At 35.5% G+C, this 16,724-nt stretch overlaps 2 protein-coding genes across 5 annotated transcripts; both read left to right on the forward strand.

Annotated features, from left to right (window-relative positions):
- The first annotated feature begins 7,493 nt into the window (after positions 1 to 7,493).
- On the forward strand, positions 7,494 to 11,272 carry LOC137951730 (F-box protein At5g39250). Of its 4 annotated transcripts, none has more exons than XM_068798603.1 (2): positions 7,494 to 7,580; positions 10,126 to 11,272. In XM_068798603.1, the coding sequence occupies exon 2, from the start codon at positions 10,126 to 10,128 to the stop codon at positions 10,885 to 10,887; it is 762 nt and encodes a 253-aa protein (XP_068654704.1). In that variant the 5' UTR covers positions 7,494 to 7,580; the 3' UTR covers positions 10,888 to 11,272. The 4 variants fall into 4 exon arrangements, with proteins under 4 accessions (XP_068654704.1, XP_068654705.1, XP_068654706.1 ...); XM_068798604.1 differs by lacking the exon at positions 7,494 to 7,580 and adding an exon at positions 7,589 to 7,803; XM_068798605.1 differs by lacking the exon at positions 7,494 to 7,580 and adding an exon at positions 7,589 to 7,742.
- Positions 11,273 to 12,151: 879 nt separating this feature from the next.
- Positions 12,152 to 14,896, forward strand: LOC137952245 (uncharacterized). Its single transcript, XM_068799347.1, has 3 exons — positions 12,152 to 12,533; positions 14,120 to 14,227; positions 14,352 to 14,896. Exons 1-3 carry the CDS (start codon positions 12,234 to 12,236, stop codon positions 14,661 to 14,663), a joined length of 720 nt encoding a protein of 239 aa, XP_068655448.1. The 5' UTR covers positions 12,152 to 12,233; the 3' UTR covers positions 14,664 to 14,896.
- The last annotated feature ends 1,828 nt before the right edge of the window (positions 14,897 to 16,724 follow it).

A 16,724-nucleotide genomic window follows, 5' to 3' on the forward strand; every position in this document is an offset into this window, starting at 1 on the left:
GTTTGTCAGGGAGATAAATGATTTTGAAATTTGTAACTTAAGTAGAATTAATTAATTATTTAGTTATTTAAATTATATGTTATTCACTTTGATGATGTTATTGGGGTTAGTTATGTTTTTCAAGTATATTAAATTGATATACTTTTAGACTATCATGCAATGGATATCCATGCAGTGATGAGTTTTTTTCATACGGTTAGCCCCCCCCACCACTTGTCTAGCTAGCTAGTGAGAAGCCAGAAATACCCAAAAATAACGAATGATGAGACAATTCATGTATTGACACCGATTGTTATATGTGTCATGTATGGTGAATGTGAATGATGTGTCATGTTTATTAAATTATTATATGATGAGGAGGTGTATGATGTATGTTATATGATAGGCCCATGGAGAATAAACTTAAAAGGGGGTGAATTGGTTTACTAATTCTAATGGCTAAATTTTCACTTAATATCTAGACAAGACTCCCTATTACATAAACTATGTTGAAGTTTAAAAGAAAATCAATAGCAACCACAATCATAAATTTATAGTGGTTAAAAACTCAAACTCAGCTTGTTATATCCGTTTTCAAGGTGTTTGCACTTTATAGTTCAATCTCCTAATGGAAAAGTCAAATGTCATCTACAATCAATTAATCTAAATGTCAAATTATCAGAAATGGTCACAACTGGGACAAAGATTTGGCAACTAAACACTACAACGCTAAGAAAAAAAAACTGAGACACCCAACATAAGTGATCCTAAAAGTAAGATAACAACTCAATTTAAATCTTCATGACAATTTTAAGGTCAAAGTTTTAGAGATTGAACACAAATGTGTGAATTTTGAAAAGCTACCAAGGGGTAGCCTCAAAATATTTTCACAAAACACAATGGGAAAATCACAGTATGTGAGCTTATTTTCAACACAAACAATCTAATTACAAACAATATATTCCAAAATACAAGAACAATTTTACTTAGCTTACTGATAACCTAAGCTTGTTCTCTTTGCTTTTAATCAAATACTGAGACAAATAACTTCCAAGTGGCTGGGAAAGTATTGGAGAGACCGAAATCACAATGGCCTTCCTCGTCACTAATTTTTTTGGGGTGAAAATATCTTAAATAGAAAAAATCCCAACATTTATCAAAATATTCATTTAATACTAAAAATGACTCTTTGTCCTTTTGTTGAAACTAATTAGAACGTAGTTAAAGAATGTGAAAGTACTAAAATTATTTTTTGAGTTGTTTATCACAGTGGTAGATTACTTATGTGTTTTGGGGACCTACAATGGTTGATTTGAAGTTCTCAATCTTCTTTTATAATATTTCTTGGTTGCAACATTCGATTAGTTCCCTTCTTTGAACAATTTTTTTCTCTAGTTAGCTCGTGCTCAACCACTTTGTACAAACATTTTGACTTTGTTTGAATAACCATTTTTCTCTTAGATTTCTATCCACGAGCTTCATTTAAACATTCACATGTTTTGAACATTTGTTTTACCTTAGTTGTGCGTTGTTGAACATTCTCCTTTAGCTGTTCAGTTGGGGAAGAGAAGTAGAAGAAGTATTACAAAGAAAGAGGTATTTTATTTTATATGACTAAAATAATCAAGGAAGGGAACAAAAGATGAAGATTTTGCATCTATGAAGATTTTTTCAATCAAAGAATATTGAAGACCAAAAATCTTCTTCATTGTAAACTAAAGTTAAAAACTCCAACTTGAGAGAGAGTATTGAATAACAGATATGAAAAAGTCTTATATGACTTTTATGGAAAGGTGTATCATGGGAAGGAGCTCTAGTCGAGGAGGAACCTAGTATTTTTATATTTCTACTTTGTTAACAGTTACTTAATCATTATAAGATTTATCTTTAAGTAGTTGTTTACTTTGATTATGATTAGGAATTATATTTGAAGTCTAATTGGGACTTTGGTAATTTTATTTTATCATGATTCTATGTCTTTCCTCTATTATAAATAGAAGTCTAATATACTCAAATTAAAGAAGTCAACGAATTATTTCTCATTTTCAAAAATTCAGTATAGTATCAGAGTAGGTTTTATGAGTTGACTAGGTCAACCCATAAAGAATGTTTTTTAGTCTCTAATCTCATATCTTTTCTTTTGCTTTTTTCTTTCTAGTACTTTGTATTTTTCTCATTTCTCAGTATCGCTCCTAGCCAAATCAAAAGCAACAACTCCATTTGCGTCCCGTTATATTTCACTAGACCCTTCAGCATCAATGTCTCTCCATGGATTGCCATTATTAACTTAAGAAGATTAAGAAATTTTCATATTTCTCTCGTGCACACTCCTTTGTTGTAGCTCAAAGATATTTGGCTCTATAAATTTGTTTCGGACCAGAGATTTTTTGGAGCGCCAAATCAGACGTTCATGGCTGCCTGGCCGGAGTTGAAGAGGAATTCAAACAAGACCTTGTTGATATCACAACCACCTCCCATCTCCTCCAAAATTGAATCACAACACAGTGACTATAGAGGAAGAGGTCAAAGTGTCAGCAACTATGCGGTTGCTCAATTTTGTTTCATGCATGTAGGAGATTTCGTCCAACAAGGAAGCATCGACCAATATCTTCGTGATTGAGAATGACCAGTTGGAGATCTCCCCAACAGATCCTTCATTTGCTAACCAGTTCCAAAGTTTCACTAGCTAAGTCCCTTCGATAGAAAATCTCAGCCTTCCTTGTGCAACTTTCACACTAGGACCGTAAGAGCTCCCTCTTTTGGAGATGGTGTTGCAAGTCCATCATAACCAATTGTCGCTTTCTCTTTTCAACAACCCAACCTTTAGAATCGCTACGATACTACTTCAATCAGGATTGTGTTAGGAATTAAATGCCCTAATTCGAAAGTAACGAGAGCAATAATAATAAACGCAAAAAAAAGGAAAAATAAACATGGAAAAACACAACAAGATTTATATAGGTTTGCCTCAAGGTGAGATGCTGTCTTCCACCGCTGCAATAATCCACTATGAAGATGAAATAGTTTACAAGATAAATCACACACTTACATGTGTTTATCTCTAAACCCTCGGGCTGCAACTCGAGATGCTCCTCGGTATAAGATGATCATACCCTAATAGCGGCACCCCTCAATTATAAAGAGATAATTAGGGCAACCGCGTTACAAGAGTGAAATTTCCAAACTGCCTTTAATGAAATATCATTTAATATATCGTGGACCGTCGCAACCAACTCAACATAGGTCGTTAATTAGGCTCTACAACTTAACAGATTGGTATTGGAAAGTTTTCCTCCTTGATGAATTTACTATGGGAGTTGAGAAATAGAACACAAGGAGAATGTTTCTAATGGGTCACCTAGGTCAGGTCTGGATCAACTTCATCTAGTCTAGAAAACAAAAATTGGTTTGATTTGGTTAATGAGTTGTTCATTGTTGATGAAATTATTATTTCTAGTTTTGATGGGAGATCACACGAAGTGATTTGGCTCGAGGTCACCTCTCTAGTGTTGGTTTACTTATCTACATTGGTTGTGTATCTCCAAAAATTATGCTCACCCCTAGGAACTTCTTTGAGATCATACTCGGTTCAACTTGTTTATTATTTTACAATTTTACTATTATGGTGTCCCCAAGTATTTTTTAAATGTCACATTCTTTATTAATTTTACAAGAAAGTCCTTAATTACTTCCTTGGTTTGAAGAAGAGTGTTGCACTATCACCTCTTTCTATTTTAAGTTTTTAGGGTTAGTTTTGTGTTGCATTCTTGCCTCCTTATGTTTGAATTACGATGTGCTACTATAATTGTTTTCTTCTAATATTTCTTCAATTTATCAATTTTTCCCCACTTAGAGTAATGTCAAGACCCACTACTTCAAAGTATATGAGTGTGCCTAACATCTAACGTGAGTCAAGTCATTTTATTCCTCGCCCAATAGGTGTTTTTCTAATTTACCTTTAAAAAATGAATAGTATCTTTTTCATGCAAAAAATTAGACATTTTTTTACTGTTTAAATTGAGCGGAGTTTTTTTAGATTATAACTATTTTGATTGGTGTAGGGAGTTTTATCATACGACTAAAAATGATTTTCTTCTCCCGTATTTATTATGTCCAAGCATGCCCTTTTTATCGCAACAAGAGGAGGAGAAGTACAAGAATAAGTACAAAGAAAGAGGTACTTTATTTTATATAACCAAAATAATCAAGCAAGGGGGAGCTCAAAAGATGATGATTTTGCTTCGATGAAGAAATTTTCAGCCAAAGTAGATTGAAGACCAATAATTCCTTTCCTTGCAAGCTGAAGTTATAAACTTTAATTTAAAGGGGAGTATTCAAGAATAAATATTAAAAATTTTTACATGACTATCATGGATAGGTATCTCATGGGAAGGGGCGCTAGCCAACGAGGAAGTTTAGTATTTTCAAATTTTTACTTTGTTAAGAATTGTTTAATTGTTCTAGAATTTATTTTAAGTAGTTTTTTTACTTTGAATATGATTAAGAATTCTATTATAGGTGTAATTGAGACTTTAAAATGAGAGATGAAGGATGCAAAGAGTGTCGAGTGAGCAAGTGAAAGTAAATTCAGAGGGTGTACCCTTGGATTTCCTTTCACTCATTTTACACTAGAACGACTGCTTTCACTTTCCTTAACAGGCGCACACTAACGGTTTTGGGTAAGTCAAAGTGAATTCAAATTCACTTTCATTTGGTAATATGGGAGTAATTCGTGTATGATTCATTTTAGATATAAGGTGAGAAACGTAGAGAGAGAGAAGAAGAGAGATAAAACCGAATTTGTAGTGCAGAACGAGATCAGGGTCGGCGTTGAAGAAAGAATGGTAGGAGAGGGGAAGAACATAAACTAAGAAATTGGTGAAGCACTAAGAATTATTAATGAAAACTTCGGATTGCAGACATAAACAAAACAAAATAGAAAAATAAGAATTAAGAGTGGGAGAAATTATCTCTAGTTTAGAAGGAAAAAAATTCAGTAAAATAAGTAAAAATTAATTATATCTTCTATCAAATCAGCTCTTAAAACATGAAATTCATAAGCCCAACTCTCTTTCCATGGTTAGCTACTGCAGACATCTCTATTTTTCAAACCTCCTCCTTAGGGGTGGCATCGAGCTGAGCCCGAACCTGCTTATGTTCGAGCTGAGTTTGATTTAAATATTTTGAACTCGAGCTCGAGCCTAAAATTGTTATCACTAATAATTTTAATCGAGTTCGAGCCAAGCTCGAGCTTCAACATTCATTTAAAACTTTTCAAAAAATACATGTCTCGAGTTCGTGCTCCAACATACATTTAAAACTTTTCAAAAAATACATGTCAAATAAATTGTATATAAAATTATACATATATTTTACATAAAATTAGGAATGACTTCTACTTAAAATTGGGCATAAGGGTAGGCATCGAATCCAACTGAGTCCGAACTTGTTCAAGCCGAACTTGATTTAAATATTTCGAATCCGAGCTCGAGCCGACCCTAGCCTCGAACCTAAAATTGTAATTGAACTCGAGCCTAATAATTTTAACTGAGTTCGAGTTTAACCTACATTTAATACTCGATATAAAATATATGTCAAATAAATTATATATAAAATTATGCATACATTTTGAAAAAGGAATGATAGGGGAGGTTCAGGATTGAATTTCAATAATGGATTAAAATGCACCAATATTAGTCTTTTTTACTCCAAATGTTGTCTAGCTTGTTTTGTAATTTTTGAATCTGGCCATAAATTTAGTATGACCTCCTTAGTGCCCCTGGTTGAAAATTTTTTTTCTAAGAAAAACTAGAAATATTTTTCCTATGATACATATTTCTAAAAAAACCTTTAAATAAAATCCTATTACTATTAGTGACTTATTAGAAAATTACAAGAAATATTTTAAATTTTTCTTAGGAAAGTTAAATGGACCTCTTATTGTCTCTTCTACGGAAATAAATAAAAATTCATAATCAATCTAATATATTACTATACTTATCAATAAATTTTTAATCAAATAAAATGTCAAACACAAAATTGCAATGAAAATTGTCTTATACTAAAAGTATTACAACATCAACTGTCATATACTTATTTAAAAAATTTCTATACGGTTTTCTAGCCTATTTTGGCAGGAAAATCTTACTTAGAAAATTATATGATTTTTTTAATAAAAAATTTCAATTAGAAAAATGTTTACAAAAGTACATGAGACACTAATAGTCCCTAGAAACTTATTTCTACTAAAATATATTTTTAATTTCTTCAATAACCATGAGGAAGAGAGTTTAAGGAATTTTTATTTTTTTTCACTTTTATGATCTTGCACGTGTGAAATCGTGCACGCTGCGGCGCGGGGGGGAGGGGGGGGGGGGGGGGGGTGTGGAAATTATTTATCCGCTGAACTTAGGTATCCGCCGAGACGGCGCGGAGGAAGGGGGTTACGGCGCCAACGAGGCCTTGTCGTCGGGGATGACGACTGGGACGAAGGCAGCGACGACGACGGAAACATAGGCAAAGGCTAGGGGAGGAAGAAATCGAATGGACGACCACAGAGGCGGTCGACGAGCAGCTGTCATCAGTGACAATAATTGATAGGACGGGCTCGACGGTGACGAGGGGAGGAAAAAATTCCCCCTCCCCCTCGTTCCCTCCCGGTCCCGACTTAGTTCGTTAACAATCCGGCTCGCAAGCCGTCGAGCTAAACCTAGATTCGGTTGAACTTGGCTCGTACAGGGATACCAAATTGAACCGAGCCGCTCGCAAGCTGGCTCGGTTCGAAGCCTCCCCTACTCTCTGCTACTAGATGTTTCTTTCTCCAAAATCGTTCTTTCTCCACCAATCCCTTGCCCTTTAACTCTTGTTAGAGCCCTCTCTCTCATTTGTTGATGTCGAATGCTTCTTTTTGAGTTCTCTTTATCTCATTCAAAGGATCTATCTTATTCACTCCAACATTTTTGTATACTTCCTATTGCTAGCTTTCCCTCCTTGGTTCACTCCTTCGATATCAACTCAAAGTTGGATTTGACAAATGTGAAACACTGCTTTCAATCACCCTAGCAGTCATCAAAGGAAGTGTAGAAGTAGGGTCTCTCACCTTTGTCGAAGAATCTCGTCGGATTACTGCATGTTTCGACAATTGAAGAAGTCGACAAAATTCATGAGGTGTGATAGGGGGTTTTGTCTTTGACGCCCGTTCTGGCTGCTGTATCACGATGCATCTCCTCACCCTCCCTCCACACACCCTAATCCTTTTAAATAATACTCGTTTTACAGGTTTCTACGAAAAATAACACAATTGCCATTGGCCACCAGAGGGTGACGCAGCCTGCTGTATGAGTATTCTATAAAGTGAGAAGCACGTGCTGGGCTCGAAGACTTATAGAGCTCCTGACGCGTAGGTGAACGGCCATTTTTTGGAGTCTTATAAGCTTCTCACTGTACAGTTTATGTACAGCGATCAAAGCCCAATTATATAGAAATTTTCTTGGAAGGGGAAGAGCATCAGTGGGTTTTGATTTCCTTTTTCTGACCAATAACTCTTTGACTCTCTGAGGTTTCTTTCGGTTTTGCCTCTTCCATTTTGGCTGCAGGAGCAGGTTTTTCTCTGAATCCTTTTATTTTTATTTTTTTGAAAATGTGAAATTTTGAGGTTTGGGGCTTGAATGAGAGATCCTTTTTGCTATTCATCTCCTTTCCAAGTGAATTTCTTTGGAGACATGTGTTCATTTTATGAGCTTTCTAGCTTTGTTTGCTTTTAGGTGGCTTTCTGTTTCCGTTATCTTGGTTTGAGATCGTACATAGTTATTTGTCCTGAACGTGGTAATCCACGGAAGTTCTTTCTTGTTTCTTTCTTTTTCTTCTATGTTTTCTTTCTGTGTTTTTTTCAAATTTAATGTTCGTTGAGTCTATTAACTAGGCCTTTCTATTGCCGTTCGGGTTTGGACTTGAATCCCTCAGGATGAATTATAAGCTGCCATTGCAGACATGATTTTTACTTAAATAGAGAGTAAATATTGAAGCGGTTATGATTTGGTTCCGTCCAGAATTTGGTCACTGTTTTCTTGCGTGAATTATGTGATCTCTAAGTGGTGCTTCAAGTTTTACCGTTAAACGGAACTGTAGCGACAATCTTCCTTTTGGAGGTTACGTTGACCTTTCAGATTTTTTAATAGACGGTTCCTAGGTCATTTATACAAGTAAGTAGATTATGCCTCTCGATATCTGAGTAGTTCTTCTCCTACATGTGTACTTGTTATGGCTTCAAAGTGAAATTGGGCCAATATAATTGATAAATCACCAAACCTCCTGCTAATGTTGCTTTATGGGGTTTCCCATGTGATTTTGTCACCAATTTCCATTTTTTTTCTTTTTTCGTAATGTTGGTGATTATACCACACTTATACTTCAATCCTTGGTGAAACCTGAAGCCGAGACTTCTCAATATCCTTCACCAACTGCAGAATTCTTATCAGGATTCTTTTGCCAAACTACTTCATCAGTTTTCACCTTTCTCTATGGAAACCTCTCTGGCTTGAAAGTTGTTTCATGGGCTACAAGCACTCATCTTATGTTATTCTTGAACTTAATCTTTCCTAGGGGGAGAAATGCCTGTTGAAAATGTTCTGAACCTGTTTTGCAGTCTCATTATCCTCTTTTTTAATTAGTTATCAACCACTCTTCTAGTGTTTGAAATCCGGGTGACTTATTAAATCTTGCTTGTTAGTTTGGTATAAGATGGTACTTCATTTGTTACCCTACATTTCAAAACTACTGATGTGCCATTGCGCTATAGGTTTGTCTGTGTGGTTGTTGATGTTTGTCGTTGATGCTTGAACTTCTGGACACTGCTGGCTTTTTTTTTTCTGTATTTTAAATGTTTCTCTTGTGATCTGGCCTCATTTGTTTAGTTAACATTGATATTGTTACCTTAAAAGAGCCTCTCACTGAGAATGCAATGACCAGTGCAGTGTTGAGTCTTTTGGGAGCATTATAAACATGGCATTCTAGTTTGTGTTGATAGTATGAAACCTGGCAATCTTATTGTTGAAACAAAGTACTCAATGAGTTGGCTGTTGGTTATTGCATTTGGAAGAAAACTCTAATCTAACTTTATAAATCCACTTGATTGATTTCCTCCTTGAAACACAGAAAATCATATTTGTTAGGGAACAACTCTCTTTTCTGATTATAGGATTATGCTGCACCTCTTTGCCTTTCAGGTATTTAGTCTTCATTATTGTGCATTGAGGAGGCCTTTCAATGTTTGTCATTCTATGTTTATATGGAGAGTAGGTTGTTGCAACATGTTGCTCTATAGTGGATACTCTTATTTATACATTAGAGGCAGTGACATCCTCAGCAAAGACAGTCCAGTATGCACTCCATTAGGTTCAAGTATCTGTGATTTGTATAAGTTTTCATTTGAAAAAAACACAAACAAACTCAAGTATGACCTATCTTACAAATGTTTTTGAAGACGGTCGAGTTGGATTTGAAAATTTTCGAGTAATGTATGTTTGAAATGAATTTTTTTTTAAAAAAGCAAGGTTGCAGAATGGAGTAAAAACACTTCTTTTGAAATTAAATTCAGTTGAATCAGTAATTACTCGGTTAATATTCAATAACCAAGATTTAATTGTGGAGTCCTTTTTAAAGTTGGACTGTTATTATCAACAGTGTCTATACCCCAAACAGTCTGATCAGTATTTCAAGTAAAATCTAGTTATTTCCAAATTATTGAGCACTGACATTGCTCTGCAACAAATGGAAGAGGAAACAACAAGAATCTTGGACGACTTGAAGCTTAAATAAGGAAGGGATAAACAGAATTTTGGTTTTGATATCATGTCAAAATCAGGGACTTAAATTCAAATTTAAAACATGCAAATGTAAGAGATTTGATTTTTTTTTATTTTATCCCAGGCAATGTGCTGGCGTTTCTTTTTTCTTCTTTCATTTTATTTTGGGGGTTGTGAAGATGTGTGCTTGTGCATTGATACACTTCTTTCTTTTTGTTTACATTTATGTGGTGCTTTCTAGTAAAAATATCTGTACGTGTAGATTGTAATTTGTTATTTTGGATGAGCTGAACTTCTGAACTCATTTTTTTAATATTCTGCTTTCACTCATGCTCAACTACAGATGACAAAAGACCGCCCATCCAGTGAAGTTCTGAAGGTCGTTTTTCCCCTACTCGATGGCAAAGATCTAGCTTCTTGTATGAGTGTTTCTCGCCAGTGGAGGGACATTGCTAGGGATGATTACCTATGGAAATGTATTTGTGCCAAGAGGTGGCCATCCATGTGCAAGAGACCCTCCCCTCCCATGGTGTCATACTACAAACTGTATCAGACTTTCTCCAAGCGCCACCCACATCGAATGCTACTACCACCTCGTCTCTCTTTTCATGACTTGGAATTTTATATCGACCTCTGGTCTGAAGAAACTCTTCTCTTCTCTGAAGTTGTCCTGGGCACCACACTTGAAGCAGGTATCAAGCACTTGCCACCTGGTGTCTGTGATGTGTTGCGATACCATTTAGAGGGTCCAGATTACAAGATGACCATGCCCATTAATCCTCAGTTTGCCATTCCCTTAAGCCAGGCAGTTAATGTGTCTTTGTTTGTGTGCCGGAAGGACACAAATAAGATTGCTTGCATTGTGAACAGGTCTCTGTTTGATTACATTGATGCATCTGCTTTCCGTGCTCATGCATTTGACTACCTCAACTTTGCTCCTGTCTACCCTTTTGTATCTGGGATTAGGGCTTGGGTTTCCTTACTTTTCATCAAGGATGACAATGATCAAGTTATGGATGTGTTTGGGCTTGAGATGGATTTCTGTGATGCTGCAACTTCAAAAGAAGAGGTGCTGTGGCTGCTAGACATGCTTGATTGGAAGTGAGATGTTTTACAGTCATGAAATGGAGATAAGTGCAGATTTTGTGTATATTTCATTTGCTTCCGAGTCTGTGAAGGGCATTGCAGTGGCAAGAGCATCGGTGAGAGCCTCGTCTCTGTGAGATAACTTTTATCTTCCTAGTCCATTTTCATTTTTCCTGTTTGTACATATTTTATCTTTTCCTTAATAAAGATTTAGAAGGATTATACAGCTTGAGCGACTAGGGAACTGGTTTGTCCCTGGTGTAAAAAAAAAAAGCCTCTCCATTGGGATTTATGACAGGGAACGACTGAAGGCCCCAGCCTGAGTTTTCATGTTCTTGAGCGGACAAGCCCTGCGTTCTTCATGAATCCTTGGTTACTTCGAAAGCTTGAAAATGAAATTTGATCACTATATGATCGTTGTCACAAAAAAACAATTAGTGTTTTTATCTATTTGAGTCAACTTGGTTGAGATTTTGTTCAACTCAGTGCTTTTCCCCTTGTTCGCCTCTACCTAGAATTTTTTTTTTTTTTTTCAAATTCTCAAAGAGTCCATTTTAATACAATTCTTAAATTTCTTCTTGAATTGATAATTATTTAAATATTCTATAATTAGTTTATTTTTATTTTATTATTCTTAAAAACTCCAGTTCAATGTAAATAATTAATTTATTTTTATAAAATTAAAAAATTATAGAGCCCACTAAATAAATATGTTATTCATATTTTAATTTTATCTACAAATTTTGTAATTCATATTATCTTACCCCTTTGAGTAAAAAAGTATTTAATTTATATTATTATTATTATTATTTATTTTTAATCCATTTATTTGTGGTTTAAATTAAAAATTGGGTTTATTTGGGAATTGGTATGTGTTTGTGTGTTGGATGGATATCATGCTCCTAATTAGGGGTGGACATGGGTGGGGTTAGTCAAAGTTGGGTTAGATTTAAATCGGTTCAGAGTTGGGTCCAAATTTCATTTGAGTTTTGATACAGAAATAAAAAGAAAAAAAATAAGAATTTGATCATTATTATTTTAAAAAATAATAAAAAAATAAAAAATTGATGATTATCTAATTTTACTGATTATTTTTAGAAATAATAATAGTTAAATTTATTTTTTACTTTTTCTCTAAAAAAAATAGGCAAAGAGAAAACGAGATTTCTAAGAGAACCGAACCAAGAGACGGGAACCGGTCCGATTCACTCGATTGCTCTTGTAACGACCCGACCCTGTCTAAGCCACTGCGAGAGGTATCTTCTTCCCTCTGCCCTCTCCGGTCTGCCTTTCCAAAACCAAGGTTGCTCATCAAGTGCAAAAACAGAGCAAAGAAACGGAGAGAGAGACATCGGAGAACCGGCCATGGGGGCAAGAGCGATGGTGACTGCGCTGGTCATGGCGACAGTGGTGGCGGTGGTAATGGGGGCGTCGAATTCTAACCTCGTTTACAGTCCGTGTGCGGACGCGAAGATTCAGCGATCTGATGGGTTTACTTTTGGCATCGTGTTTGCGCCGCGAACTTCCTCCTTCAAGGGTCAGGTGCAGCTCTCTCCCTGCGATCGGCAGCTCAGTCTAGCCGGCAGTGCGCAACTTGCTATTTTTCGGCCCAAAGTTGATGAGATCTCTCTGCTTACAATTAATACAACATCCCAATTCGCTCCCGTATGTGTTCCCCTCTTCCCGTATTTTCCCTTTCCTCTCCAATTTTTATTTTCAGTTCATTTCAGTTTGTGAATGATTTTTTTTCTTTTTTTCATCCTGGAACAATTTCGGGGTTAATACATTCATAGACTTAGGGTTTCGTTTTCCGAGTGGTAGAGTGATTTTCCCCTTCTCTTATTTCATTTCTTAATCTAGAGATCGAATTGCTGAAGTTAAAAATGGAATAGGAGTTTGTTTATCTGCTCTGATTGTTAAGTGTCTCTCTGTGTTTTCTTATCAAAATCAAACTTATTGAAATAAAATAAGTAAACAATCGGAATTAGCTAGCAGAGAAACCTTTTAAAAATGGGCTCATAGAGACAACATGGGCACAAGGGTTACACTTTTCCAACGTTTAGGAAGACTTTGTCCTGGCTTCAGGACATTGTCAAGCGTTCAACAAGCTTGTCCAACGCTGCATTTGCTTTCCATTTGTACAGGGAGATACGGAACTTTTTTCTCTTTAAGCTAAATATGAACTGACTGCATTGAAAAGTTTCTAGAGATGAAACTACCTGTAAATTTTTTGAAGCAAAAAACTTGGAAGGAGTTTGCCTTTGGGCCTTTGTTATGTTTTATGTCTGGCTTATTATATGATATTAGGATCTTGTGCTCCATTATAAGGTTGTGCATGATTTGGAGAACCTTGAAGAATTGCACGTCAGTTAACTGATACTGCTTGAAACTATTATCAGTACTAGTAAAGAGAGATGGTTTGTTCGATTCTCGGGCTCCATTACTATGATGTGGTAAAAAGATGCATCAAGGTTGGGTAGTCTGTGGAGGGCCCTAATTTGGATCTGTTAATGTGCAACTTCAAAGTGACAAATTTGTTATCTTAACTGGGAGGTCTATGTTGTCTAGAACTTTGACCATGTTTTGTGGTTAAGAAGCCTATGCCATTTTTATCTGCATTATTGGCTTTCTGTCTATTTATGCGTTTTTACTTCAGCAGCTTGAAAGCTTGGTATGTCTGTCATTTCCAAGGTTGAAATATTTAGATAATCTGTAGATGGGAATCTTGTATCAGTGATCACATCTGAAGTGTTATAAAATTATATGTCTTGAATGCAAGTGTCATGTGTATATCTTATCTCAGAGAGCATGCTTGCATGTCTGAGTAGTTAGTTCTGATTTTCTCAATTGGTTGGGTTTTTCTATTTCGTTTTTAATTACCGGCTTAAAATAAAGCTGACTGAAAGACCTAGAATGAATCCCTTGTTCCAAATTTAAACCCTATTAATGGCATGTGGACCTTTTTCTTGGACATTTAATCCCCTTGAATCCAAAGAACAGTGTTTTATGAGTTAAATAAACTAGTTTGGCTAATATGTGGTTAGAAAAAATTAAAAATATTGTTTTTGGTTAGTCCTATTGTAGCCGTCAAATGAAAATGAAAAAACTACATGAAAATGGTGTTTGGATGGGGTTGGACAGGCCAACTGGTGTAAATGTTGACTTCGAACGTTTTTTTAAATGTCTTTGTGTGTTGTCGTGTGTCTAGAGCTATTTTGTCATTCCTCATTTTTTGGTAAAATAAAATTCAGGAAAGATTTGGAGGTTACATGGTAGCATTTGCTGGTCGGAAATATGCTGCAAGATCCGTTCCAAACTTTGTTGCGAATGACACTTACACCATCACAAGCTTCACTCTGGTAATGAATAGTTGTAATCTGATATTTGCACTATTCAGAAGAAATAACATTGTGTTTTTTTCTGTAGGTTTTTTAATGTGTCTTTTATGCTATATTTTCATCCTTTTCACCCTTTTCTTTCTAGGTTATTGAGTTTCAGAAAGGTACATTGCAGAACTTGTATTGGAAGAGAGATGGATGTGCTTCCTGCTCTGGGAAGTCGAATTTTGTTTGCCTTAACAAGGTAGACTGTGCTATCAAGACCTCCGACTGTAAACACAAGGGTGGGTCAGTTGACTGCAGCCTTGGCATTCAGTTGGCTTTCTCGGGTACAGATAAGCATCTATCAGTCCTTAACTCATGGTATGAGGTGTCCAACCTGAGGCAGTACTCTCTCTATGGCCTCTATTCAAATCTCAAGGACTCACTCACTGCCCAGTATGACAGCTTCTTCTAGGTGGCTGATTGTGTCTTGCTATTCTTGCAGAGTGGTATTGTTACCACTTGACGTTACAAATTTTTCTTTGCTATTTAACATGAGAGGCTCTTGTACAACTTCACCTTTCTGTCATTTGTATCTGTTTTCTCATTTTTCTGAAAAGTTTCGCAGAGTTTCTTCATTTTTCCTTTTTGGAAATGTTCTTCTGTAAATTTGCATATTTAACAGAAATTGAATTACTTTGTTGTGTATCCATCATTAATTTCTGTTGACAGGCTGTTATCCTTGCACTACTTCATTGTGTTATTTTTTATTGCATAAAAATTTGTTGTTATTCTTGATTCTATTTCTTCATATTTTATATTTATCTATTCCGAAAAGCCTTTTTTTTAATTTTCAAGAAAGAAAACTCTGATCTAGTCTGTTTGGCTATGACTTGCCTGTTTACTCTGTTTTGAGCAATTGGAGATGTCAAATCAGGTGGTATCTCAAATCTAAAGATGTTTGGTGCTTGTATCTGTAAGTAGCTAGTTTCACTCTGGAACAAGGTAAAGTTTATCAGTTTTCATTAGCTTCTTTTTTGGAGATCAAGAGGAGGCTCACCCCTCTTTGTATATGCTTGGAGAGAGAGGGAGGATCCCCTTCCCTCAATATGTGCACAAAGAAAGGTGAGAGAGAACCCTTCTCATGACTGTTTGTCAGGGTGATTGTGGAGATGCTGCTCCTCTCTCAAGAGAGACAGAGAGGATAGGGACGGCTCCTGCTCCCTTTCTGGAAGAGGTGCCCAACCCTCTCGTAAAAAGAGACGAAAGGAGTAGATTCAACAATTTTGTAAATAAATTGTTTTATTTCACTTCTTTGTAAAATTTAAATTAGTGGGACAACACTAATTTTGGTTGCATCAAAGTTCTAAACCAACACTAATTTTGGTTGTATCAAAGTTCTAAACTTACTCTTAGAAATTTAGAACACACTAATGGGTGTGTTATATTTGTCCACTAAATCTTAATTAGAAGACTATAAGAGAAGCATGATAAAGTTGTGGCTGTATGTTTAGAAATTAGCCTTTAATTTTCGATTGGAGGTAGCAATTTTCATAAAAAATCATGCCATAGGAAAAACGTTCCGGGTCCACCAATTTCACTTTTATGTATTACTAACAGTCCTAATGTCTGTGCTAATGAAATTGATTTCAATGGACTCACACCCAACTTTACTAGCAATGAAAATAAACCTAACTGTAAGCTTATTTAGATTCATTTTTATCTTTTGTCTGTATGAGCTAGGGTTCATCTAGTAGGACCTTGGTGTTTAGGAGTCTCCTATATCTTATTGTAAAATATGTGCTCTTGTGGATGTTGCCGCCTTAGGTTTGCTGTACTGGTATGGTATGGGTTACCAAAAGTCCCAAGCAAACTGGCTTGACAGGAGCAGATTTGACCAAACACTCTTTTCCCTCAATTGTTACACTTAGTTTCAATTTGCTTATATATCTACCATATGTGTTTTTTTTTTTTCATTTTTGTAACCCAAGAAATCATGCATTCTGGTGATATCTACACATCAATAGGCTCAGTTTTAAAAGGTTTCCATGAGTTTCTCTAAGTTTTTAGGATTAACAGTTCTTTTGACTTACTTGCAGCAACATGCCTTCATAATATAGGCAGACCGATTCGATATTATTATGATTTTAGCTTTCAGAAAGTAGAGGGTGCATAATTCAATTCTTATTGTTCAACGATCGTTAACATTGTTAGTAACTCTCAGATATTTGCGCCAATAAATAGAATTGAAATGCAAGATTTAAGTTAAGTATATTCTCTTTATTGGCTTGTGCAGATAAATTATGGATATAGTTATTGGTGGGCTTATTATGTTGCTGTTTTTTTGTTATTTGCATCTTATATCTTTGATAGATTCACCTAGTTCTTTTGAAGCATCATAGTAAGCACAGGAATTACTTTGGCAATCCTACTTTTAAACCTTTTCAGCACTTTAAAGTTAATGCTATGACAAAATTACTCATCTTGATCATTCACCATGTTTGCTTTTGTTAAATTGATGAAGTATGTGCTATGT

Source organism: Aristolochia californica, unplaced genomic scaffold (genome assembly GCF_029961685.1).
Source record: "Aristolochia californica isolate CCGP_79_NKW_82.1479 unplaced genomic scaffold, dmAriCali1.0.hap1 SCAF_15, whole genome shotgun sequence".
NCBI classification, from domain to species: Eukaryota; Viridiplantae; Streptophyta; class Magnoliopsida; order Piperales; family Aristolochiaceae; genus Aristolochia; species Aristolochia californica.